At 35.0% G+C, this 27,606-nt stretch overlaps 1 protein-coding gene across 8 annotated transcripts in view; it reads left to right on the forward strand.

The window, feature by feature from the left end:
• The window catches only part of PHIP (pleckstrin homology domain interacting protein), a 146,893-nt gene that overhangs the window by 84,397 nt on the left and 34,890 nt on the right, over positions 1 to 27,606 (forward strand). For 7 of the 8 annotated variants that reach the window (XR_002825583.1, XM_023740404.1, XM_023740401.1 and 4 more), the window contains 8 exons: positions 8,356 to 8,473; positions 11,694 to 11,834; positions 14,845 to 14,921; positions 17,035 to 17,266; positions 19,858 to 19,977; positions 22,974 to 23,081; positions 23,659 to 23,783; positions 23,903 to 23,985. Coding sequence is in view for 7 of the 8 variants with exons in the window: in XM_023740404.1 (XP_023596172.1) it covers positions 8,356 to 8,473; positions 11,694 to 11,834; positions 14,845 to 14,921; positions 17,035 to 17,266; positions 19,858 to 19,977; positions 22,974 to 23,081; positions 23,659 to 23,783; positions 23,903 to 23,985 (1,004 nt within the window). In the remaining variant the exon portion in view is untranslated. The remainder of the gene's footprint in view (positions 1 to 8,355; positions 8,474 to 11,693; positions 11,835 to 14,844; positions 14,922 to 17,034; positions 17,267 to 19,857; positions 19,978 to 22,973; positions 23,082 to 23,658; positions 23,784 to 23,902; positions 23,986 to 27,606) is intronic. The other variant, XM_023740405.1, reaches the window with a different exon arrangement.

Raw genomic sequence — 27,606 nt, forward strand, 5'->3', positions numbered from 1 at the left:
TTTGTTGGTGTAAAGGAATCTATCTGATTTTTGTATGTTTACCTTGTATCCTTATACTTTTCTGAAATCTCCTGTTGGTTCCAGTACTTTTCTTGTGGGTTCTTTGGGATTTTCTGTGTATAAGATCATATCATCTGCAAATAGAGATACTTTTACTTCTTTCTTACCAATTTGGATGAGTTTTATTTCTTTTTCTAGCCTGATTGCTCTGGCTAGGACCTCCAGCACAATGTTGAATAATTGTAGTGACAAAGGGCATCCTTGTCTGGTTCCTGTTTTCAAGGGGAATGCTTTCAGACTCTCTCCGTTTAGGATGATGTTGGCTGTTGGCTTTGTATAAATGCCCTTAATTATGTTGCAGAATTTCCCTTCTATTCCTATTTTGCTGAGAGTTTTTATCATGAATTGGTGCTGGACTTTGTCAAATGCTTTTTCTGCATTGATTGATAAGATCATGTGATTCTTATCTTTTGTTTTATGTGATAGATTACATTGACTGTTTTTCTAATGTTGAAGCATCCCTGAATACCTGGTATGAATCCCACTTGGTCATAGTGAATTATTTTTTCAATATGTTGGTGAATTCTACTGGCTAGAATTTTGTTGAGGGTTTTTGCTTCTATGTTCATGAGGGATATTGGTCTGTATTTTTTTTTTTTTTTTTTTGTGATGTCCTTACCTGGTTTTGATTCAGGGTTATTCTGGCTTCATAGAATGAGTTTGGGAGTATTCCATCTTTTTCTGTGCTCTGAAAATACCTTTAATAGAAGTGGTGTTATCTCCTCTCTGAAAGCTTGGTAGAATTCTCCAGTGAAGCCATCCAGGCCACGGCTTTTTTTTGTTGGCAGTTTTTTAATAACCTTTTCAATCTCTTCTTTTGTTATGGATGTATTTAGTTGTTCTACCTCTGTTTGTGTTAACTTAGGTAGTGAGTGAGTTTCTAGAAATTTGTCCATTTTCCTGTAGGTTTTCAAGTTTGTCAGAGTACACTTTTTCATAGTATTCTGTTATGATTCTTTTAATTTCAGTTGGGTCTGTTGTGATATCACCCATCTCATTTTTTATACGGGTTATCTGCTTCCTCTCCAGTTTTCCTTTTGTCAGTTTGGCCAATGGTTTATCAATTTTGTTGATCTTTTCAAAGAATCAGCTCTTGGACTTGTTAACGCTTTAAATTGTTCTTCTCTATTTCATTTATTTCTGGTCTAATTCTTATTATTTCCTTTTTTTCTGGTGCTCCAGGGCTGCTTTTGCCACTCTCTTTCTGCTTGTACTAGTTGTAGGACCAATGTTTTCATTTTGGCCCTTTCTTCTTTTTTGATATGTGCATTTATTGCTATAAACTGACCTCTGAGCACTGTTTTTGCTGTGTCCCAAAGGTTCTGGTAGGATGTGTTTTCATTCTCATTTGATTCTATGAATTTCTTTATTCCATCCTTGATTTCTTTTATAACGCATACTTTTTGAGCAGGGTATTGTTCAGTTTCCATGTGTTTGATTTTTTTTTCCTTGCTTTTCCTGTTATTGATTTCTATTTTTATGGCTTTATGGCCAGAAAAGATGCTTTGTAATATTTCAGTGTTTTGGATTCTTTTAAGGCTTGCTTTATGGCCTAATATGTGGTCTATTCTGGAGAATGTTCCATGTGCATTGGAAAAGAAAGTATACTTGGCTGCTGTTGGGTGGAGTGTTCAGTATATGTCCATGAGATCAAGCTGGTTGTGGTAATTAGATCTTCCATGTCTTTGTTGAGCTGCTTTCTGCATGTTTTGTCCTTTATCGAAAAGGGGTGTGTTGAAGTCAGCTACTATTATTGTGGAGCTGTCTCTTTTCAATGCTGTTAAAGTTTGTTTTGTGTATTTTCAACCTCTTTCATTGGGTGGGTAAATATTTTTAGTTTTGTCCTCCTGGTGTATTATCCCTTTAATGATATAATGTCTTTCCTTATCGTTTGTGATGGCAATTACTTTAAAGTCTATTTTGTCATAGATTAGTATTGCACTCCTGCTCTTTTTTGAGTGTTGTTTGCTTGATATATTTTTTTCCCATCCTTTTGAGTTTTAGTTTGTTTGTATCTTGAAGTCTAAGGTGTGTCTCTTGTAGGCAGCATATAGACCGATCGTGTTTTTTATCCATTCTGCCACTCTGTCTCTTTATTGGTGCATTTAGTCCATTTATATTCAGCGTAATTATTGATAGGTATGCGTTTAGTGCTGTCATTTTGATTACTTTTTTTGTGTGTTGACAGCTTCTTTGTTCCACTTAATTCTCTGTGCTGTGTGGTTTTTCTTTATGTATTTTCTTTTAATCTTTTTCATTGTTCTTGATTTTACATTTGCTAAGTCTGTGTTTTTCATTTTAATGTGTAGACTTATTAGTTTCCTTTGTGGTTACCTTAATATTTACCCCTATATTTCCAAGTTTTAACCAGTCTTTTATTTCTTTATATAGCCATGACTTTCCTCTCCATATGAAAAATCAATGGCTGCATTTTTAGTCCCTGTTTTTTGTTTTAATGTTGTCTTCTTTTATACATCGACATCTCTGTTTCCTTATTTTCAGTGTTATAGCTTTGATTTATTTTTGTGACTTCTCTATCTTTGTTAATACCTGGTTGCTCTGTCCTGTGTTCTAGTCTTGAGTTGTTATCTGATGTTACTGATTTTCTAACCAGAGTACTCCCTTTAGTATTTCTCATAATTTTGTTTTGGTTTTTGCAAATTCCCTAAACTTCTGTTTATCTGGAAATGCACTAATTTTGCCATCATATTTGAGAGACACTTTTGCTGGATATGTAATTCTTGGCTGGCAGTTTTTGTCCTTCAAGGCTTTATATATGTCATCCCATCGCCTTCCTGCCTGCATGGTTTTTGCTGAGTTATCCGAGTTTTGTCTTACTGACTCTCCTTTTTAGATGCCTTTTTTGTTTATCCCTAGCCGCTCTTAAAATTCTCTTTTTGTCTTTCGCTTTGGCAAGTTTGATTTTAGTATGTCTTGGTGACTTTCTTTTGGGATCTACCTTATGTGGGATTCAATGAGCATCTTATATAGATAACCTTCTTATCTTTCATGATATCAGGGAAGTTTTTTACTATCAAATCTTCAACAGTTCTCTGTACTTTCTGTTATCCCTCTTGTTCTAGTACTACAATCACTCATAGTTTACTCGTCTTGATAGAGTCCCACATAATTCTTAGGGTTTCTTCGTTTTTTAAATTTCTTTTATCTGATTTTTCCTCAGATCGTTTGTTGTCAAGTGCTTTATCTTCAGTCTCACTAATTCTGGCTTCCATTGCCTCAGTTCTGCTTCTGTGATTTTCTGTTGAGTTGTCTAATTCTGAAATTTCAATGTTACTCTTCTGCATTTGTGATTGCTGTCTCTCTGTGGATTCTTGCAGCCTGTTAAATTTGTCATTGTACTCTTGAATAATTTTGTTAACATCCTCTGTTGCTTTGTCTGTGTGTTCCTTGGCCTGTTCTGCATTTTGCCTGAGCCTCCTGATCTCTGAAGAGTTCTGTATATTAATCTTTTGTATTCTACCTCTGGAAAATTTCCTGATTCTTTATTTTGGAAGCTTGTTGAAATCATCATGGTGTGCCTCTTTATGTTGTTTGATGTTGACTGTTGTCTCCGAGCCATTAATAAGTTGCTGTATTTATTTTGTGTTTGCTTACTGGGTCCTAGCTTCTTGTTTTGTTTTGATATTCCCAAATAGGCTGCTCGTGTGATCTAGTTTGATTATTGCTGCCTTTGAAGCTCTATCGTCCTGTCACCAGGTGTTTAGATCTGTTACTAGGTATGTGAGCCCAGGAATTTGTTTACTTTTTTTGTATGAATTCACCTCAGGTGTCCAGGTAGTTGGTCACCAAGTATGTGGTGCAAGCTCTCACAGTCCTTGACAGGCATGGGTGATTGGCGTAGGCACAGATACCTGGCTGCAGCGGAGGGGGTTATGCACTGAGCAAGGCAGGGTGCTAACGGCTGCCCCTAAGTGTCTGGAAGGAAAGCGTGTCCCTGTTCCTTAGAGTACGTAGGTGGTTGGGTTTTGCAACTGGAGTATGAGTACCCACTGCTTTTGGCTGTAATGACTGGGGGGCACCAGTCATTCGTGGATACCTGTCACAGGTGGCTAGGTGACGTGGGTGGAGCCACGAGTCCTTGGGCTGCTGATGTGGTAGGTGACAACCCTGCTTAATGGGCAGAGCAGTGTCAGATGTTTCAAACCTGCCATTTCACCATATAGCTGAAACAGTTGATGTCAGGCTTCAGGTATTTACCCTGTTGTAGTGTGCTAATGATGGCCTATGCTGTTGAAATGGGCCCACTCAAGTTTATGCAGGGGTGAAAGGCATGGACAGTGTGTGGACCCATTGTGCCTGTGTCTAGACAAAGGAGCTGCGCCTGCCCTGAATTTCTGGCTCAGTGAAGCAGAGATTATTTTTTCCTGTTTGTTAATTCAGTCCCTCTTCAAGGCCAGGAGAATGGCTCAGGGTATGTGATGGGTACTACTTCTGGTCCAGGGGACTTGGCAATTGCTGAAGTGGGCCAGGGACCCGGTGCAGAGCAGGGAGGAGGCAGGAAGATGGAAGAGAGGTTTTTCCCAATCGGTGTTTTTTGATCCGCGCGGGTAGGTCAGACACAAGTACTTCTTTTTTGCTGATTGATCGTTGCTTTTCACTGGTTCTAGATGCCTGAGTAGACTCTTGGCCGCTGAGTCCCTCCCAGTGTAGAACACGCCTCCCGAGTGCCACTGTCTGCCTCACCGTGCACTCAAGGCAATCCAGCCTGAAGGGCACCATCTCTCCCTCCCCGTGCCACTCAGTCCGATTCCTCAACTTTGCCTTTCATGTTTAGGGCTCCTAGATTGTCATATATAATTGATTCACTTGTTCTTGTTTTTTTGGGTCTTTGTTATATGTGGGTACACCGGAAGTGTCTTGACTACTCCGCTATCTTGGCCTTGCCTCCAGTTATTATTTTTTTTTTTTTAGAGCATTAATTTTATTTCTCAACTCAAAATGCATTTGTATATCTTTTTTTTAGATTTTTTTTATTGTTGTGCTTTAAGTGTAAGTTTACAATCAAGTTAGTCTCTCATACAAAAATTTATACATACGATGTTTTGTGACCCTGCTTGCTTTCCTTATACTGTGACAGCACACACTAGCTTTCCACCCCAGATTTCCCGTGTCCATTCAACCAGCTCCTGACCCGCTCTGCCTTCGCATCTTGCCTCTGGACTAGAGCTGCACATTTAATCTCACGTATCTACTTAAGCTAAGAAGCACACTCTTCACGAGTATCATTTTCTGTCCCAAAGTCCAGTCTAATCTTTGTCTGAAGAGTTGGTCTTGGGAATCGTTTTAGTTTTGGGCTAACAAAGCACCTGGGGACCATTAAGTTGGGTCCTTTTACTACAATTTGAGTTCTGCATCCCACTTTTCTCCCGCTCCATTAGGGACTCTCGTTGTGTTCCCTGTTAGGGCAGTGATTGTGGTAGCCTGGCACCATCTAGTTCTTTTGGTCTCAGGCTGATGAAGTCTCTGGTTTATGTGGCCCTTTCTGTCTCTTGGGCTAATACTTTCCTTGTGTCCATGGTATTCTTCATTCTCCTTTATTCCAGGTGGGTTGGGACCAATTGATGCATCTTAGACAGCAGAAGATCATAATTCTATTTAGTTATTTCTCTTTATCTTTTTTTAAAATGGTTTCTAGGTTTTGAAGGAATTGAAAAAATAACACAGAAGAATGAGACAGACCGGAAATCACAATATTACTTTTTATTACCGATACAGCTGTGGAGAATGTAGCTTTTATCTGCATGAAATAGTGTTTTCTAGTACTGATCTTCAAACACAGGTAGCACTGGCCCACTGAATACTTGGCTCATGTCAGGCAAGTGTTTGCTTCCACAAAGTGCAGAACAGCATGTATGCATTACATATAAGAGCATAGGACTAGGCCATGTTTACTGGTTTTTCCTTCTGAAGCAAACCAATTACTGATTTACTCCTTTTCCCCGGAAAAGAATGAGTAAAGAAGTGAAAAGAGGTCAAGTGTGGGTTGCTAGTTGGTGATAGAGGTCTGCTGTATATGGAAGGAAACATGAAGAGCAGGTAAAATTTATTTCCCTCTAAATATTGTTCACCTTTCAATCTCTGTATCATTGGACTTAGCCATTAAGCCTGTGGTCTGGAAGGCTCTGTGGCTGTTACTTACAACGATAGAACTGCTTCAGCCTTCTAGAGCTGGGTCCTCAACACGTAATACTCCTTGTTTGAGAATCTTTCTTATACCCCGTCCCCTGATAGGTAAAATTCGTCTCAAGAAGGCACTTAAATGGATCAAATTAGTACATTAATTAAAATTAAATCTAATCATATATCCAACAAAAAACTAGTATCTAGAATATATAAACCAAAAACTGTACCCAATGCCATTGTGTCAGTTCCAACTCATAGTGATCCTATAGGATAGAGTAGAACTGCCCCATAAGGTTCCAAGGTTGCAAATCTTTATGGAACCTGACAGCCACATCTTTCTCCCACAGAGCATTTTGTGGGTTCAGGCTGCCCTACCTTTCAGTTAGCAGCCAAGCTCTTAACTGCTGCTCCACCGGGGCTGCTTAGAATACATAAAGAGCTCTCAAAAGTCAATGGTTTTTTTTTTTTTTTTTTTTTAAATCCAATCAGAAAACAGGCAAAAGACATGAACCAGACATTTCACCATAGAAGATATACAAATGGTAGATAAGTACATGAAGAGATGCTGAACATCATTAGCCATTAAGGAAATGCATATTAAAACCAAAAGAAGATATCACTTTAAAAATTCCTATTGGAATGACTGAAATAAAAAAAATAGTAACAGCACCAAATGCTTGGAAGGATGCGAAGAAACTGGATCACTCATACATTGCTTGGTGGAAATGTAAAATGACACAGCCACTCTGAAAACGGGTTTGGCACTGTCTTAAAAAAGTAAATATGTACGTTCCATATGAGTCAGCAATTGCACCGTTGGGCATTTATCCCTTATATTCACACAAAAATTATGTTCACACAAAAACCCGGACACAAATGTTAGTAGCTTTATTTATAATAGCCAGAAATTGGAAAGAACTCAGATGTCCTTCAGTGGGTGAGTATTCAAACAAACTGTGGTACATTCATACCATGGAATATTACTCAGTAATAATTAAATAATAATAATAATTGTATGAATAATAATAATTGATCTAAACATGTAATAAATTTGTATAGAATTAAATACACACACAAATAAGTAAAACTGGGAAGTCTGAATAAGATCAGTGGATTTTATCAGTGTCAACATTCTGGTTATGATATTGTAGTACAGTTTTGCAAGATGTTATACCATTGGAGGAACTTGGTAAAGGGGACAAGGGATCTCTCTATTATTTCTTACAACCGAATGGAAATTTACAATTATTAAAATGTTTACTAAAAACATTGTTAAATCTGAGGCCGCTCTTTTTAACAAGATTTAAGTTCACTCTTTTTATTTTGCATTCGTAATCATGACAGGCCACATTTGAGATTCTACAGTTAAGTAAAATGACAACAATGATACACTCCAGTAATAAAGTACCAACATTATAGAGATGTTCCAAGTTTGAATATTAACTCTCTTCTCATGAAATCTTCAGGGAAAAATTAAAGTTCAAAGATATAATGCTCATGTGGTCCAAAAAACTAAGGTGATAAGGAATTAAAGTAAAATACCAAATTCTTTTGTCCTTGTGAGTTCCAGTTCTGTGAAATAAATGTTCCTCAATTTCATTTCTTGGTCAGTTTCAGTGTGATGCTTGGGTAGAGTTGGAAAAAGTTTTTCAGTAGCTGAAACTTGCGAGCTTCTCACTGGAAAAACTGTAGTTCTTTCAGGACTTCAGGAGTTACATTAGTTCAGCCTCAAGACTGTTATGCTTTATTTTTCAAAGATTGCAGTGATCTGTATGGCAAATAAGATTATCACAACACTGTCTCCCTACATTCACCAAATTAAGTAGAAAAGAAAAAAAAAAACCAATTTTTAACCCTTGGTAAAGTTACCCTAGGAATAACATGTTCCCAGAGCTTAAAAACTTGATTTGGCAAAGACATAGCAGAAATAGTATCAAGTTTGAGTAGACGAAGAAGATAATCTAGTATCTGTCTTTCCAGTATCCCAGTCAAAACCTATGAATTTAAATTCAGAAATCTTTACCGCATGCCTCCATCTGGAAAGAAAACATGAGCAGTACCTTTCTCTCTCTGACACCAAACGTTCCTTTTAGAGGAAAATTGGTTGCAGAAATTCTAGATTACCATCTATGCCTTGAAAATCTCTTTCAGTAGGCAAGAAGAATGGAGAACTGCAAAGGGAGAAGAAGAAATAAAGATCTATAGGTCAGAAGAGAAAAGAAAACACTTCGCTGTTCCAAAAGAGAACAAGATACTCACTGTCTCAAAGGTAAATAATAATAATTTTGAGTTTAATATATGCTTCATGAATGTAATGACTGTTTTAAGGCCTTTTTTTGTAATGCAAAATGTTAATATTGTAAACAGACTATTTAAGAAATGAAATCAATATGGTTAATTTTTTATTATCTCTTTTGGATTATCAAGTTTGCCATTGTAACTATTTAATGCTAGATTTGCTGCCTTTTAGCTTTTCCTAAATGCCAATTCTTATATAGCATTTAAATTTAGTAAATGCTATTAAAAGCCTAACCAAAATCTTTAAGTAGTTTTGCCATTGGTTGAACATTCTAAAGCAGTTTTTTGCCTTTACTTTTTTTCTGTGTAATTTTTTGCTGCTTTAACCTGTTTGCTTTTCTAGATGATCAAGTCAGCTATGTTGTTAAAAACAATAGTTCTTATTTTTTTTTCATTAAGAGAGGTAAATTGTCCTTGCTAGTTTGTCCTGTTGCTTTCTCTGTCACCTTACTCTGGAAAACTTTTGCATCTCTAGGTACATTTCAGTTGGTCATACCCTAATCAAGGAGAGATACGTACTTACTTCCTTGAGTGTCAAGTAGTTATAAGCATCCATTCTTTAATTCTCATTTTTAACCATCTTAGCTTGAAAGCTTCAGAACCTTAGATTCTGAAATTGAAGAAAGCTATTTGGAACTTCTTTTCAGGTGCAAGCCACTGTCTAAGCAATGATCTAAGCCAAGGAAAGATAACTGACCCAACTTTATGCTCCTTTCTCTATTTGAGTTCTCTAAACCTCTTAGTCTTTTCTAGAAATTTCTTTTTTCTTTTATAACTCTTCTCTTCAAAGAACTGAAGCAGTTCTTACTATTTTAGTTTTTCCTTTACTAAGGGAGTCCTAGTGGCATGGTGGTTAAGAGTTCGGCTGCTAACCAAAAGGTCGGCAGTTCAAATCCACCATCCACTCCTGGGAAACCCTATGGGGCAGTTCTACTCTGTCCTGTAGGGTTGCTGTGAGTCTGAATGGACTCGATGTCAACGGGTTTGGGTTTTGGTTTTTAAGGGTATCATACTCTCTAGGGGGCAGTTGTAACCTTTGACTTACGGTGTCGGTGAAGAATGTTGAATATACCATGGACTTACAGAAGAACGAACACATCTGTCTTGGAAGAAGTACAGCCCAGTCAGAATGCTCCTTAGAAGCGAGGATGGTGAGACTTCATTTCACATATTTTGGACATGTTACCAGGAAGGACCATTCCCTGGAGAAGGACATCATGATTAGAAAAGTAGAGGGTTAGCAAAAAGGAGTAAGACCCTCAATGAGATGGATTGACACAGTGGCTACAACAGTGGGCTCAAGCTTAACAACGATCATGAGGATGGTGCAAGACTGGGCAGTGTTTCCTTCTGTTGTACATAGGGTCGCTATGAGTTGGAAGTGACTCGCCGGCACCTAACAACAACACCAACAGGAGGAAGTAGGATAATAGAAGACAGTCACTCAGTTTTTTTTGTTGTTGGTTGATTGGTTTTTGTTTTTTGTTTTTTTTCCCCAATGTCTGGAAAGCATACCTTTTTCTTTATTCTTTGCTCAGAAACCAAGGATGTGGGGACTTAAATGTTTGTATAATGATGGCAAGGTTGATAATGATATCAGATCCTCATTTAAGGTTGCAGGATGAAAGATGGATCAGAGAGGAAGGTGCAGAGGTCATAAGTTGCTATACAACATTCTGCATATATCCCATTGTCCAGAACTTTGTCATGTGACAACCCCCTAAGAAAATTTTATTTTTTGTGGAGGAGTGAGGATAGATTCTGGTTTACAACCAGCACTTGGAATTTATCCTAAAGAAATATCAGATTGTGGATAAAGGTTTAAAAAATATGACATATTCTAGGAGATATAAATATTATGCTGTCATTAAGAATAATACAACAATTTTTAATGAATTGGATTTGAATAGGTAAAATATTTAGGTTACATGAAAGAAGCAAGATACAGTAAATTCTTAACAATGAATGACTTAAAGTTGATCATAATTTACTTTTTTTATGCCTTTACGTATTTCGCAAGGTTTTCATAAGATTTTTACAAAATTAAAAAACTCTGTAATAATTTTTTTTTAGAATACCTATGTGGAGTAAATCGTGTATCCTTGTGTGTGAAAATGTCTTTGCTTTCACTTTGAAGAGTAAGAATACAGTTACAGGTTCAAAATTATTTTCTCTTGACAGTGTAAAGATAGTGTTCTTTTTTCTTAAGTCTGCTATCAATCTGACTAGTTTCTTTCAAGGTAATCTTTAGGATTTTCCTTTATTTTTTATGTTCTCAGTTTTCACCCCCTTTGTATTTCTGTAATTTCTTCTGTAAACGGTTTCAATCTGAAAGCCTCTTTTCATATTTGTTTTTAAGTTTTGGGTAATCGTTAGCTTATATTTCATCTTCTGCCTTAATGATACACATTTCAGTTATATGTGGTAGTCTGCTGTCAGTTTTTTTTTCTTCCAAATTTAATGTCTTTTTTTTTTATTTTATGTATTTCTAATTGATTCTTTCTTCATAATTTCCTGTTGTTTTTTTTTATGAGACAAGGCTCTGCTCTTATTTAATGGATATGATTTTCTTTTATCTCTCTTCTGAGATTGCTTTCTTTTTTTTTTTTTTTTCCTACTGTACATTTTTGTATTTGTTGAGTTTGTCATCTCTCTTTCAGGATGTGGGACTTTCAGATGATTGTTAGTTGTGTTCTCATCTGCTGCAGGAGACTCCTCCCACGTTTATCTTCAGCAGAGAGAACCAGCCAGCCACCTGATGTGCTGTTCTCATAGTGGCAGAGTAGCTTTATGATCACATTTTGGTTTTTAGTTTGCCTTTGCCTTCTATATATTCTTCACAGCATATGGTCCACTTTCTTATATCATTTCTATAAGTTTGGTGTTGAAGTAGGAGAGTTTAATGTTTGGTAGTCTGTTATCATGAATCCTTAAGTCTGGATCACTTGATGAGAAAAAATTTTTTTTATAACTTTCTAGTGAACAAAGTGAATTTCAATATATTGTCACAAGCCTGTGATTTAGCTTGATGTAATGTTAAAATATTTGAGCTGGTACTATAATCTAGTCCGTTTAGGTGATATCTTAAATATGAATGAATTCTTTATAATAATAAAAATATAACTTAAACTAAAAATAAAAAGCCTGGTCTTTAAGCTTACTTTGAATAAATTCAATTTACTTTTTTCCAGAATCATGCTCATGAGCATTTCCTAGATCTTGGAGAATCCAAAAAGCAACAGGCAAATCAGCATAATTATCGTACCAGATCTGCATTAGAAGAGACTCCTAGACCCTCAGAAGAGATAGAAAATGGCACTAGCTCTTCAGATGTAAGATCTCAGCTTCATGGGCACATTCGTCAATTTGTTTCCATTTTGACTTTTCATTCTTTGCATTTGTTGATATATTTATGGATATAGCTCAAATATGACATTTTCAGGTTTTACAGTGATACTCATTGTTTCAGTAAATGACTGCAGACCTACTATGTACATTTTAGGCCTGATGCACATATTCATAATCTCAAACCTACAAAAGAAATCCATATTAATTAATTATTCCCATTTTATATATGAGAGAGCTGAGGTTCAGAGATGTTAGATTATACACTGATCTGTTAAATGGTATAAAAACCAAAACCAAATCCATTGCCTTTGAGTTGCTTCCGACTCATGCCAGCCCTGTAGGACAGAGTAGAACTGCCCCATAGGGTTTCCAAGGAGAGGCTGGTGGATTCAAACTGCTGAGCTCTTAACTGCTACGCCACCAGGCTTCTAAATCTTATTGCCATCGAGTCAGTTCCAACTCATAGCGACCCTATAGGACCGAGTAGAACTTCCCCCAGGTTTCCAAGGAGCGCCTGGTGGATTCGAACTGTTGACCTTTTGGTTAGCAGCCCTAGTTCTTAACTACTGTAAGTGATAGGCTGCTGACCAAAGAGGTCGGCAGTTTGAATCCACCACCTGCTCCTTGGAAGTCCTATGGGGCAGTTGTCCTCTTCCCTAAAGGGTTGCTATGAGTCAGAATCGACTCGATGGCATTGAGATTAAATGGTATAGGGATGATTAAATCCAGGTTCCTTTTACATTAAAGTCAAGCTTTTTAAACCATAGCATGAAGTTTTAGTGTATAACTATAACAATCAATAGGCATTTGACAATTGTGGTTAGTTGTATCAATTTATAGTTTTCTTAATGTAATTTTTATATTCTCCCTTATGCATAATTATTTCTGCAAATATTTTCCCTACTAAATTACACATTCCTTTGGCAAAGGGAATTGATTTGCAGTCACAAATAAATCCTACTCAGCACTTAAAACTGTCTTTTTCTCCCCCCCTGCCCCAGTTAGATCATAGACCAAGTGATCTTAAATATTGACTACTACACAGTTTTGAAGCCTTTTGCTTTTCAGTGTTAGGCATATATGGGAATTTACTCAGTGTATTCTTTGTAAGACAGGACAGTAGTAACTCAATCTGAGAGTATTCTAACTATGATGTAAAAGTTAGTCTCCTAATGCCTTTAAGATCCTAGTATGGCCAGGTCAAAATGTTGTGTTCATTTTGGCAAAGTGATAAAATATACTGGTAGTATAAACCTGACACATAAAAATTTGGATATACACACAAAACAGAAATTATATATGGGCTAATTATTTGCCTCATAAAATGTTTCTTCTCTTTGAAACCTTCACAATATTTTAAAAATATTAAATTACTATAAAATATTTTAAATAGTTTATTAGAAACTTGTAGTATGTATTTCCAGGAATACATCTGTTACATAAAGAAAAAATTACTAAATTCTTCATTTGTCTTCAGAACTAATTTGTTTCTATTTTAACATCCTTTTAGAGCAGCTGAATAAATTCTAGAAGAATACATTGAGGACAGAAATCCCACATTGGGCATAATATGTTAGTTAATGGAAAGAATCCTGGTTTTTTGGATCAAATATTTTGTATTTCATATAATACCTCTTTATTTTGTATTTATAATTTTCAAGTAAGTCAGTTTCTTATGGGAATAATCAGATCATTTATTTAGATTTTTTTTCTCAGTTACATTTAGCAGAGATTAAATTTGCTTTAAAAAATTTACTATTGATTTTTTCATACTTGCTTAGTTTTCTAAGTGTTGTGAATAGTCATATAATGTATATTTTGCATTATTATGACATTACAATGAGAAAACGTTTTTCCTAAAACATACTATTTTACTTAAATAGAAAAGGAATACATCCTGTTATCCTCTTGAAAAGTTATCTGAATGTACCCAGCAAGTAATAGTATTGAACCATCCTTACAGAGAGTAGTGTGTAGGCTTTTGACTAAAATAACCTGGGTTCAAAATAGGCTTTGTTGCTTTTTAGTTGTGTAGTTTGGACAAATTTCTTAACCTTTCTTTATTTAAAAAAAAAAAAAAAAGTGCTCCCCATAACCAGCATCGTTTTGCGGAGATCAAACGAGATAATATGTATAAGATAATATAAAGTGCTTATAATAGTTCCTAACATATAGGGTAAGCTTAATAGATGTGAGCTCCTATTATTACTGGAGCATAACGCTTATTCAAGCAGGGGAGAAATTGTGTAAGATTTTATGACCAAAAACACTATTTTTATGAAGATAATGCCTTCACAAATAATATCCTGCTTTGACTAGTGCATATTTACTAAACGATGTTAGGTAGCTTTTAATCCAGCATTTGGATAAAATAAGACCAAACCAAAAACCAAACCCATTGCCGTCGAGTTGATTCCAACTCGTAGCAACTGTCCAGGACAGAGAAGAACCATCCCATAGGGTGGATTGAAACTGCTGACCTTTTGGTTAGCAGTCAAATGCATAACCACTGCGCCACCAGGTTTCCAAAATAAGACCAGAGGTGGAATATCATTTTTTATATGATAAAGCTATTTTAATAATAATAAAACATAAATGTGCTAAATTTTAAGCTTCTAAAAGCATCTAGATCAAAGAAAATTTAGCTTTCAATACACCCTAGAAGTAAAACTTAATTTCATATGTAAACTGTGGAATTTGATATCATTTCATTTAGAAGGTATGTTAGGAGACTAAGAAAAGAAAACCAAAGTCTGTTAATCATCTGATAATTACTCTGAATCCAATATTAATTAGTATTATGTCTTTGGATAAATTTAATAATTTTACAATTTTTATATAAAAATATAAAAGCTGTGTTTGTAACTAATTTGAGCCATTTTTTAATTTAAATATTCTAATATGATTGGTATTACTAGATATTACTGATTTTTTAAATAATCTGAGAATATTATTTCATAAAATTACGTAAAATATGTATTTAATATCTCTTAGGAAGGTGAAGTGGTTGCTGTGAGTGGTGGAACATCTGAAGAAGAAGAGAGAGCGTGGCACAGTGATGGCAGTTCTAGGTGAGTGAATGAATTTTTGTTTCTCCAAAATGTAATACAAAATCTTTAGAAAACAGGAGTTTTTGTTTTTGTTTTTTTTTAATACCAGCAACACATTTCAGAATTCCTGTGGGTTTAAAGTTGGTTCTTTAAATATTTTTGTTGTCTAAAATTTAGGAAATTTTCTTTATATGTTTTTCTAGTAGGAGAAAAAAGTTGGTTCTTACAACTAGATCTGCAGAATGATGCTTTTAACTTGGTATTTCTTTTTGCTGTCATTTGTAATACTGAACCATAAAGTAATTTCATTACAGATTTGAGAAATATTTAAGTATCAACTTAGGAAAGTAAAGAGATCTTGTAGAATTAACTATCTTAAGTAGTAGAATTTGTGGAATACTAATAATAATAATACTTTCTTCCTTCAGTAGAAATAAGTTTTTCTTTTTCCTATTATCCTCACCCCAGTTGACCATGCAGGTGAGGGTTTCAAGTCCATGTTACTGTGGTTCACACTGTTGTAGGGCTGAAGGCCTTGGCTGAACTTGCAGGGTCTTAGTAGAAAGGAGTGTAGCCTTTGTGCAGTTACGTTTAGTTCCTTGGCGAGTCCCCTCTAGCTGTGACTCTTAAATAGAAGAGTCAAAGAAACTAAGAGATGGAGGCTGTAAGGATTCCTTGTATCAATTCTAGATTCCAGGGCTTTTCCTGTTCCCACAACAATGACTCACAGTAATGATATGCAAGTGCCTCTGGCTTTGTTGAGTAGTTTTCTGAATTTAGAAGAGTGTAATGAAGGAAAAACTCTGTTTTGCCTCGTCAGTGAGACTAGAGTATCTCGAACTGTGAGACAATGTAGGAATTCCTGTATTAAAAGAACAGTGGTGCCTTCAGCAGTTGTGGGCAGTTGTTGTAAAGAATCTGGACTCGGGGGTTTGTAGTTCAGTCTACTGTGGCAGCAGAAAATCTTCTAAAAGAGCTGGATATTCCAGAGTGTGTTCACTGTGAAAATATGACAGGTTCCATTTTCAGTAGCCGTGGGCTGGGGTTAGTGTAAATAAATGTTCCTAAGTTGAGGACAGCCTATTCTTTGATAGATGTGTGCCCTGCAGATGTGTTCCCACCTTTAAATAGTTCTTGGAATAGAGTGCTAAGAAAGTATTTTTCGGTTAAATTCTTAGAAATCATTTTAAATTTTAAAGTGAAGTCATGCTAGAAAATACCTTAATTTTTAAATCTTTGTCTGTGATAATTCATCTTGGAGACATATGGTAAGTGTCTCTAAAGAACATTTGGACATAGGAATGGGGAGGATAAAACTCCAGAAAAATCTGCCCCTTCACTGTTAGGAGTTATCAACAATATTTAATACTAGCAAATAACACAAATGGGTTCTTAATTTTTCCAACAATATCAATTGTGTAAAACTTCTGCCTATGAAGGTAAACTGAAAATAAATGACAAATGTGATTGGTAATGACACATAAAATAGTAAGGTCTATATTTTTCTGATTTATGGAATGTTTTGAAGTATAAGGTATACCTAAAGTGTGTGTAGGTAGAATACTTTTATATAAATGAAATTTCTTTTTTACATGCTACGTTTGCAAGCACAACCTTCGCAATGAGTAAGGATATATCTGACCCTGCCAGTTCAAGCCAGTCAATATCCAGCTACCTTTAGAGGGCCAGTGGTCTACTATGGGGGCTTCCCTGTCATGAGCCCTCAAGAAAGGAATCTCCATGTTCGTTCTCAACATTGACACCTCCTGTGCTATCCAAGGTTATCTTTCTAGAATTGAAGAAAGCTATCCTTTGTTGCTTATTTTTGTATGCCCCACAATATTTTGAACATATGCAGCATTCAGAAATCAATGTTTTTCTTAAAACTAAACAACTTAAATGTGCTGTTTCAGTTTTTTTTTTTTGTTTTTTTTTTTTTAGGTATTTAAGTAAGTTAAACCTACAGAGTTTTAGGAAACTGTTCCCAGGATGATGAGTTGAAAATTAAGGAAATTATTTCTTAGTTTATTAGTATATACTGTTCTGTCATTCTGTTTTATTGTAATCTCATAAAACATGGGATGAAAATTATATCTTGTATGTATGTATTTTAAATACTTTTCTCACCGTCTAGTGACTACTCCAGTGATTATTCTGACTGGACAGCAGATGCAGGAATTAATCTGCAGCCACCAAAGAAAGTTCCTAAACATAAAACCAAGAAAGCAGAAAGCAGTTCAGATGAAGAAGATGAATCTGAAAAGCAAAAGCAAAAACAGATTAAAAAGGAAAGGAAAAAAGTAAATGAAGAAAAAGATGGACCAACATCACCAAAGAAAAAGAAACCCAAAGAAAGAAAGCAAAAGGTTGAAATTTTTTTTTTGTAAATTATTTTCTATGAAAATAACTTGAAGCACACATTTTAAAAGTGTAGTACATCATTACGGAGCAAGTAATAATAGGGGGAAAAAAACTCAGAAGCACATAGTAGTAGAATAAAGTATATCAAAATATATTTAGTTTACTCAGGTTTTTAGATGTTTAATATGTGAGATTATGAGATTATTTATTTACAGAATGATTATATTATAAATATTGAGCATTTACTCTTATTACTTGATCAAATTTTTCTTGACAGTCCAAGGGGATTTATTCATTCATTTATGTTTTACTATTTAAAAAGCGTAATGTTACAAAACGTTTAATTTATTAGACTATTGGTTACTTTTGTCTTTTAAACATCCTAGTTGTTATTGCTGGAAATAAACAGAAAGCCTAGGGAGAACATCACATGAAATAAGAATGACACAATGTTCATATTTGACCACGAAGTAAATACAAATTGTAAGTAGGATACTAGTGTTGTAAAAAGCCTTTATTAATTAACAGTGTGTGTGAACCATAATTAGTTGGTCCTTAGGTCAGTAGTAGTTTTGGTTTATTACATGTTAAGACTGTGGGTAATTTGAGCGAAATCAAGGAAGGGAAGAGAGATAGTATTACGGAAATATATTGTCAGTTCTGTCAGCTCTTAGGAAGCTGGAGTTCCTTAACCTAGGAATGAAAGTAAGAGGTACTTTATTCTTGCTCTAAAATAAACAAAATAACAAGGGACGTATTTTCTGCTCCCCAAAAGACTGTAAATGGAAAGTATATTTGGATAAACAAAAGGAAGATTTTTTTAAACCTCTGCTATTTTGACAAATGTTAAGTTACCATTTGTAGAATTAAGTATTAGGGAGACTGTAGAGCCTTTATCCTCAGAAAGCTTTGAGAAATTTTAAGAATATAGCTGGTCTTATTTTAACTGTTTATTTTATCTGCATCTGTTGAGTTTTTAATTTATCTTTGTAGTTAGACATTAAATTGGATTCTGTATCCTTCTCCTTTCTTGTTGCCTCCTTCTGCTTTGGTCTGGGGGTGCTTTACCAAAGAGAATTCCACCCATTTGCCCACAAATTTTCTCTTCTGCCTCATCAGTGATGATAAACTTAGGCTGACCCATTATTTTACGTGTCAGACAGACTGGTTAAAGAAAATGGATTTAGCCATGTATCTGGCTAGTAAGGTAAACATTTTTTTCAATCAAGAAAATTTTGATGAACTTTTGAGGTTTGCAGTGATACACAACTGTGAAAACAGTTATTTTGTCCTAAGAGTGCAGTTTGCTTCATCCGGTCCCCCTTGATTTGGTAATTGTCAACAAGCTAATACCATGCGCTCCTTTATGCAGTGCCACATTTGGAGCCACTGATAACTGCTTGAAATACCTTAATTTTACTGTTTTGCTTGAAGTATTATGATATTTGTCTGCCACTAGATTTATGAGGTACAAATTCTAAATATCGTAAGATCAGGATATTACAGACTACTCCTTTAATTTGAATATTGGTCCTATGGTTTGATGCTAACCTACCAGTAGATCGAACAGTAAATAGAATTGTTTCATTCCTTTGTCTTCTAGTTATTGCAAATAAGTATAACAGCATTTCTCTTCTCTTACATGAATTATAGAGCTGGAAGGCAACTTCTTGTTAATTGCCGTTGTGTCAGCTCCAGCTTATGGCAACTTTATGTGTAACAGCGAAACGTTGCCCAGTCCTGCACCATCTCCATCATTGTTAATACATTTGAGTCCGTTGTTGTGGCTGTTGTGTCCATTTGTCTCCTTGAGAGTTTTCCTCATTTTACTGACCCTCTACTTGACTGAACATAATGTCCTTTTCTAGTGATTGCGAAAGGCAACTTAGGGATCATTGATATTTACTGCATATGTAAAAAAATATATATATATTTTCTGTATGACTGACTCTTTGAATTAACAAACAAAACAGTAAGGCAGATATAGAAAATACTTATTTAAGGAAGAATTCACCAGAGATGAACTGCAGTCAGTCACCTCAGGTGGTATCTTACCTTATTTATGCCTTTCGGAGCTTTAGAAGCTAGATCAATGAATATTTAATGATAATGAGTGCTTACAGTTTATAAAGCAAATATAAAGAAGTGTATATCCACTTCTTTTAAAGACATAGTACTTATTCTTTAAAATATGTGTGACTAATAATGCCCCAAAATAGAAGAAATGTCACATGAGCTAATATGTGTGTATATATATATGTACATATATATTTATATACTTTTTAAAAAAAATACCTTTATGTTGTTGTTAGTTGCTGTAGAGTCAATTCCAACTCATGGCAGCTGCACGTGTGCAGATTAGAACTTCTCCATAGGGTTTTCAAGGCTATGACCTTTCAGAAGCAGATTGCCAGGCCTGTCTTCTGGGGTGCATTTGGGTGGGTTCGAACGGCCAACTTCTTTCAGCTAGTAGATGAGTGCGTGACTCTTTGCGCCACCCAGAGACTCCTACAACTACCTCTATAGTTATTTTAAATGGCAGATTGGAGAATACTTTTATAATAATACTACTTTACAATGTTCTAAACTTTCTTAGAGATTGGCTGTGGGAGAACTGTCTGAAAATGGTTTGACATTAGAAGAATGGTTGCCTTCAACATGGATAACAGATACTCTTCCCCGAAGATGTCCATTTGTGCCACAGATGGGTGATGAGGTATTTTTTTTTTAAATATTGTTTGTTTTTTCAAGTAACTTTAAACATTTTTTATAGCTCTTACAACAGAACTCTAGAAAGTTGGAACTGTTGGTAAGTATTTTATTTTAGATATTTGTAGCTGTGTATGAGGAAAGTACAAGTAGGAGGAAAGATCTCATGATAATCTTTTTTATCTTTTATTATATGCTATAAATATTGCATTAGTAAATCCAAATATAGGTGTGAGACAATAGAAATTTTGTTGCCATTTTAAAAAGTGGTGTGTTTTCTTTAAAGAGGGTTTATCAGCGGTTTTTTTTCTAAATTAAAATACATTCATTCTTAGTTTAAGACTAAAGCATATAGTATGTTAAAGGCAAAATAAAATTCAACATTTTATTCTCGAGAGTATTACATTTGAAAATCCCCAAATGCTCATAATTTATTAGATCTTTAAAAAAAAAAAAACAACTATGTGTTACAGTAATAACCAATTTTTAAGAAAATGATTAATACCATCATTTTAGACTATGTACTTACGAATTTGAAAAGGTAAGAACTTAGATCAGAGTTTCACATTAGGACCCATTTCTCCTTATTTTATGCACAGATGTTAAGAAGCAGAGTTACTCGGTGTCCAGCAGATTACCAGTAATAAATTAGAAATTAAAATAAGACTGCTTTAGCAAAGTTCACTGAATTATCCGTATAAAGTGGCAGTTGATAATAAACAAAAGGAACACAGAAAACATTTACTGCAAGAGTAACTGTAAAGAACAGTCTGCGATATTTAGAGAACCTGTTTGATTTAGCAGACTTCAAGAGTACAGAGCATTACTACATTCGACTTGATGGCAACTAATAGCAACAACAACATAGTACAATGGTAGATCCTGCATCATCAAGAAAAGGTTAAATTATTTAATATATTATTTCCAGGTGGCCAGAAAGTGTGATTTCTTTGATTGATTTCCTTTCAAAGTGGTTTTTTGTTTTTTTGTTTTTTTAATTTGCCAGTGCTTAAATAAGTAAGTCCTCATTTTTCAGCACCATTTTTCGTTTGCAATTCTAGACAGCTGGAGCAGTAATGATGATATTAATGTATACAATGAAAGTATGTAGAATAAACTACAATTTTTTAGTAGTGGGAAGAACACTTAGTCCTCAGTTACATGTGTTAAAGTAGTAGCTCTACAGCACAGTAGTCAGCTTTTTAAATTTGCATTTAACATGTAAAATTTCATTTCATAAATGAGAATAAATATGCTGTTACCGAGATTTGTGTGAAGGTAAAGATAAAACATACATGAAAATACATTTTCCGTTTTAAAGTTTGCAAATGTACAACCCACTTGCTACAAAAGTAAGTGGAAACAAATGTAAGTTTATAATAAACTTACCATGAGCCCTAGGCCAGCCAACTGGAAGAGATCCATATTCCTGCCCATTCTAAAGAAAGGTGGTCAAACAGAATGCAGATATTACCAAACAATATCATTAATATCACATGCTAGCAATATTTTGCTGAAGATAATTAAAAAATGACTGCAGCTGTACATTGACAAGGACCTGCCAGAACTTCTAGTCAGATTCAGAAGACGACGTGGAATGAGGGATATCATTGCTGATGTCAGATGAGTCTTGGCTGAAAGGAGAGAAACCAGAACGATGTTTACTTGTGTTTTATTGACTATGTGAAGGTATTTGTGTAGATAATAATAAATTGTGGATAACATTACAAAGAATGGGAATTCCAGAACACTTAATTGTGCTCAGGCGAACTTACACGTGGATCAAGAGGCAGTCTTTCAGACAGAACAAGGGGATACTCTCTGGTTCCAAATTGGAAAAGGTGTGCGACAGGCTTGTATCCTTTCCTTTTACTTATTCAATCTGTATGCTTAACAAGTAATGTGAGAAGCCAGACTATATGAAGAACAGGGCATCAGGATTAGAAGAAGACTCATTAACAGTGTGAGATATGCAGATGACACAGGCTTGCTTTCTGAAAATGAAGATGACTTGAAGGTGCTTACTGATGGAGGTCCATCCAAGACCTTCAGTATGGATTTCACCTCTGCATGAAAAACACAAAAACCCTTACAACTGGACTGATAAACAACATCATCATAAATAGAGAAAAATTGAAATTGTCAGTGATTTCATTCTACTTGGATGAACAGTAACATCCACAGAAGCAGCAGTCAAGAAATCAAATGACATATTGCATTGGGCAGATATGCTACGAAGATCTTTTAAAGTTTTAAAAAGCAAAGACGTCATTTGGATGACCAAAGGTGCCTGACCCAAGTCATGATATTTTTAATCACCTCATATGCATAAGAAAGCTGGACAATGAATAGGGAAGACTGAAGAAGAATTGATGCCTTTGAATTATGGTGTTGGTGAAGAATATTGAATACACCATGGACTGCCAAAAGAACCAACAAATCAGGCTTAGAAGAAATACAACTAGAATAGTTCTTTAGATGTGAGGATGGTGAGATTTTGACTCACTTAACCTTGGACACATCATCAGGAAAGACCAATTGCTAGCAAAGGACCTCGTATTTGATAAAGTAGAGGACTCAGTGAAAACAAGGGAAACCCTCAATGAGATGGGTTACAGCAATGGGCACAAACATACCAATAATCATGAAGAAGGCACAGGACTGGGCAAGGTATTGTTCTGAATACATAAGGTCACCATGAGCTGGAGCTGACTTAACAGCAGCTAACACTTTATCATGCAACATAGACTAACTTATTTTGATCCAATAATAAAATGGTGAAACCAAAGAACATGGTGTTACTGAAAATATGTTATTTAGAACACTTGATTATGATTAAGTGACTTAAGACAACTATAGGAAAGGAGGAAGAAAATACCAAAATGTAATAATTTCTTTTAGCTTCAAGGACATTAGGTTCTCTCTTTACAGTTATAGCTGGTACTTTGCTTCTTGGGTTAACGGAAACGCATTCAATTTTTAAATTGTGACTTTACTTTTTAGGTTTATTATTTCCGACAAGGACATGAAGCGTATGTTGAAATGGCCCGGAAAAATAAAATTTATAGTATCAATCCCAAAAAGCAGCCATGGCATAAAATGGAACTGCGGGTACAGTGTTTATTTATTATTCTTTAATAGTTCAAAAAGATGCAATTATGGATTATGGAGAAAATTGTGTCGAGTGTTACCGTTTTCACGATAAGAAACTGTGTATCATGAGGATACCTTTTTAAATTGAGGCAGTCTGAGAAGTAGAAGGTGTTTAATTTTCAGTCAAAGAAACACAAGATTGATGAATTTATATATTCTGATACAGTTTATAAGTTGGGTTCAAAATGTAGTTATAAGAATCAGACAACACTGTCTAAGGTAACCTTCATATTTGTAACTTTGATAAGTATTTCTAGATTTATCAGTAGTTTAAAATTATTTAAAGATCTTTGGAATTGTGTTGGAAAACTCTTTAGTAAAGGTTTTCTTATTTTTGTTTTCTTTTTAATTGAGGTATAACTTGCATACAATAAAGTGCACAAATCTTAAGTATACAGCTTAGTGAATTTTACATACATACAGAGTAATTACCACCCAGACCAAGATTAAAACCAGGAAATGTTTTTCGTGATCATGTTTAGTAGTTTATTTTGTGATCTGTTTTGTAAAGATAGTTTCTCTGTATCTTTCTTAGGAGCAAGAGCTGATGAAAATAGTTGGCATAAAGTATGAAGTGGGATTGCCTACCCTTTGCTGCCTTAAACTTGCTTTTCTAGATCCCGATACTGGTAAACTGACTGGTGGCTCATTTACAATGAAGTAAGGACTGTTGAAAGAGGCAGTGGTTTCTTAGTGTTGTAGATTTTTTTCAAGATTCAGATAAATTTGATCGTCTTTTAGATATTAGGCCTAATCAGTTTGTTTCTATTTGTAATTAGATACCATGATATGCCCGATGTTATAGATTTCCTAGTCTTGAGACAACAATTTGATGACGCAAAATATAGGCGGTGGAATATAGGTGAGTAATTTATTTAGAAGTCCTAGGTGTGTTTGAGATGTTTTTATTTACAAAGAAAATAATTTACTATTTTCCATAATTTAGAAAAAGATAATCAGATAAATCTTTCCTTTTTTTTTTTTTTAAGAAATGTTAAGATGTTGTGTCAGAGGTGTTTTTAAAGTTTTAAGAATGAAAAATGCCTAAACATTTTCTCCCTTACATTTGGTAACTGTCTGTGATAAGATAATTTTAAAGCTTTTCCTTTTAGCTGTTTCACATGCTGAATTAAATTTTTACATATTCAGGTATATTGAAACAATTCAAATTAGAAACCAAAATAAATCTTCTAATTCAAAATGTTTAATAATTTTGGCCAGGGCTGTTAAAAAAAAAAAAAAAAGTTAAACTGGCATTTTTCTTTGATTGGTTAACCCTATTACGAATCTTTAAAATTAATATCATAAACAAGATCCAAAAAAACTTTAAAACCATTAAAAGTTTCCAGGCATTTAAGATATGTTAATTTATGTATGTATGGATGTGTTATTCGTTAGAGTAGTTCTCTTAGAAATTTCAAACAGGGAAAGTGTCATCTCAGAGTCAGATATGTATGTATATGGCATATATGGCTTTAAAATGCATATCAGTTGATCTATCAGTCCATCCTTCCAGTGTCATTGGAAGCATTTGTGTGGTGATTTGTCTTTCTTTGGTTAGTCTTGGTAAACTTAGAAATTTACATGTGAGCTCTAAAGAGAAATTCAGGAAGTGCAAGCTTAATATTAGGGCTATGGGAGTTATCAGTAAAATTTCATGCTGTGTACTATTTCTCTGGAAGCTTTGAAAGATGCGTTCCACCAGATGTGGTAGTAGACCAAGAAAGACAAAGACATGGAATCCCAGACAGGAAATTCAGAATAGGAAAGCGGCGAAAAGAATTCCCAAGTAACAGTCAACAGAAGATTCAGGATAGCAGTTTCCAGCAAGTCTAGGCAACAGCCAGTCCAGAAACATAGTTCCAAAAGGGAAGTCTGCTGGAAAAAAAGAAATGGAACTGATAAATTCTAACAAGTTTGACTTTGTGGGAAATAATATTGAAGAATATTTTACAGCTTGAACTGGTAGAGAATGTTTAATCGTGAATTCACAGAAAACCAGACATAAAAACGAAGCAGTTATTAATTTTAGGAAAAATGAAATTATATAAGAAAGGAATTATATTTAGAAATTTGTAGGTAAATTAAAACAGTAGCTAAGAGTTGGAAGTTTTTCTTGTTTTTTATTATACGCTTTTGGTACATATCTTTTTTAACTATTTGCTCAAAACAGTTTTGTTTTTTTAAGGACATGAACGTGTCAGTAAACTACAGAACAAATATTAGAGGTCAGAATATTCCGGAAGTGAGATGATAATTGTTGTTAATTGCTGTCGAATCAGTTCCTATGCTTAGTGATTCCATGTGTGCAGAGTACAACTGTTCCATAGAGTTTTCAAGGCTATGAACTTTCAGAAGCAGATCGTCAGACTTGCCTTCTGAGGAGTCTTTGGGTGGGTTTGAATCACCAGCCTTTCAGTTAGTAGTGGAGCGCTTAACCCTTTATGCCACCCAGGGGCTCTGCTGAGCTGATAATAACCTAGGAAAAGAAATGTGGCAAGCGTTGGACAAATCAAAGAGATATTTCAAATGGAACAACAGAATTTTCTCATTTGGATCTTAATTATACTCTTTTTTTGTAAATAGGTTAATAGTTAAAGTTAGTACTCTTTTGGTTTTTTATTTTTGAGGTTATGTGCATCTGCCTACAAATCACCATTTAAGATTACATTAGTAGTATTTTTTACTTTAGCCTGCCCCCAGAAATGTTTAAGGCTTACTCTGAATACCAAACCAAAAACCAAACCTGTTGCCATCGAGTAGATTCCAACTCAACAGCGACCCTATAGGACAGAGTAGTACTGCCCCTATAGTGTTTTCAAGGAGTGGCTGGTGGATTTGAACTGCTGACCTTTTAGTTAGCAGCGGTAGTTCTTAACCACTGCACCATGGTACACTCCATTTCTTGCTTAACTTCATTGTTATTCTGCAGATAATGTTCATTGTGGTTATGGCCATATTACCCAGTTCTCTTTAGTATAATATCATTAGTCTGTGTTTAGAGTCATAAGAAACAACTCTGTGAAACTCATCGTTAGGTTTACCGTAAAGTTGTGTTGTCAAGAATGCTGTTTATTAAGTTATATAATATCCTCTCTAAGCTTAGTGTCCCTAATAGTTATGTATCTGAGGAACAATTATTGTTAGCTGCCATCCAATTGGCTTCAACTCATGGCGACCCTCTGTATGATAGAATGAGATGCTGCCCGTTTCTACGCTATCCCCGTGATCCTTGGCATGTTTGTCTCCATTGTTGCAGCCACTGTTTTAATCTCTCTCATTGAGAGCTTCCTCTTCTCCAAACACAGTACCTCCTTCCTTCCAGTGATCAGTCTTTCCTGATGACATCTTTAAAGCAACAGTATTCTGTTGTGATCCAAACAGAGGGTTTTCATTGGATAATTTTCAGATTCCCAGGCCTTTCTTCCTAGTCTTAGTTTGGAAGCTCTGCTGAAACCTATCCACCGTGGGTAATCCTGCTGGTATTTGAAACACTGATAGCATAGCATCACAGTAACACGCAAACCACCACCGTACAACAAACTGATTGGTGGTGAGAGGGACAATTGGAGAGTTAATCTAGTAATAGATCATGTGTCCCTCTTACTGTTGACTGTTAGAATGTTAAGAGTACATACCCACTGAAAGTTGCAGAACTCAACAACATGCAGTTGTTCTATTAACTTACTCCTGGCTCTGTTTTTTTTTTTGAATCATTAAATTTATTTTGTTTTTATAATTCATTTTATGTTACATGTCTTTATAAACTGTTTTAAATCCTTTTTGGTAAAAACGATAGCATAAATATTTTTTGTTCAAACTGCTGACCTTTTAGTTAGCAGCCATAGCTCTTAACCACTGCGCCATGGTACACTCCATTCCTTGCTTGGTTCTGACATAAGTCAAACACTTTTTTATGAGTTTGAAAATAAAACTGATCAGACGAGTTAATAGAGGTAGTTAATAGGTTGATTGAGTTTTCATTAATTGTGTGTTTAAAAATGTAGAGTACCCTAATACAAGGCACTCCTCTAAAACTACCATGAGGTAAATATCACCATTTCTATTTTATAGATGAGGAAAATGAAGCTCTAAAATAACCAATTAATTTGTTCAAAGTCACACAGATACCTTAATAGAATCCTTCAGATCTAACCTCAGCTAGCCAGGAGAAAAATCACTGTGCAGAAGAAAAAGCACTGTAAAAGCCAAGGAAAGAAAGCATTGTAAAAAGGTGGAGTGATTTACAGTGTTCGTATGACATAGAAGCTGAGAAGATCTAGAATGAGAAAAGGCTGTAGCTGTTGTAGCTTATTTGGGTCTTCGGAGAAAGCAGTTCTAGTAATATGATAACAGCTGAATGCAGTTGGGTAAGGAAATAGACACGAAGAATGCTATCTGTTTTACTATAATTACAGGTAGTCCCCAACTTACCAACTGGGTTCTGTTCCAACAACTTCGTTGTAAGTTGGTTCTAACATAA

Source organism: Trichechus manatus, unplaced genomic scaffold (assembly GCF_000243295.1).
Source record: "Trichechus manatus latirostris isolate Lorelei unplaced genomic scaffold, TriManLat1.0 scaffold00154, whole genome shotgun sequence".
NCBI classification, from domain to species: Eukaryota; Metazoa; Chordata; class Mammalia; order Sirenia; family Trichechidae; genus Trichechus; species Trichechus manatus.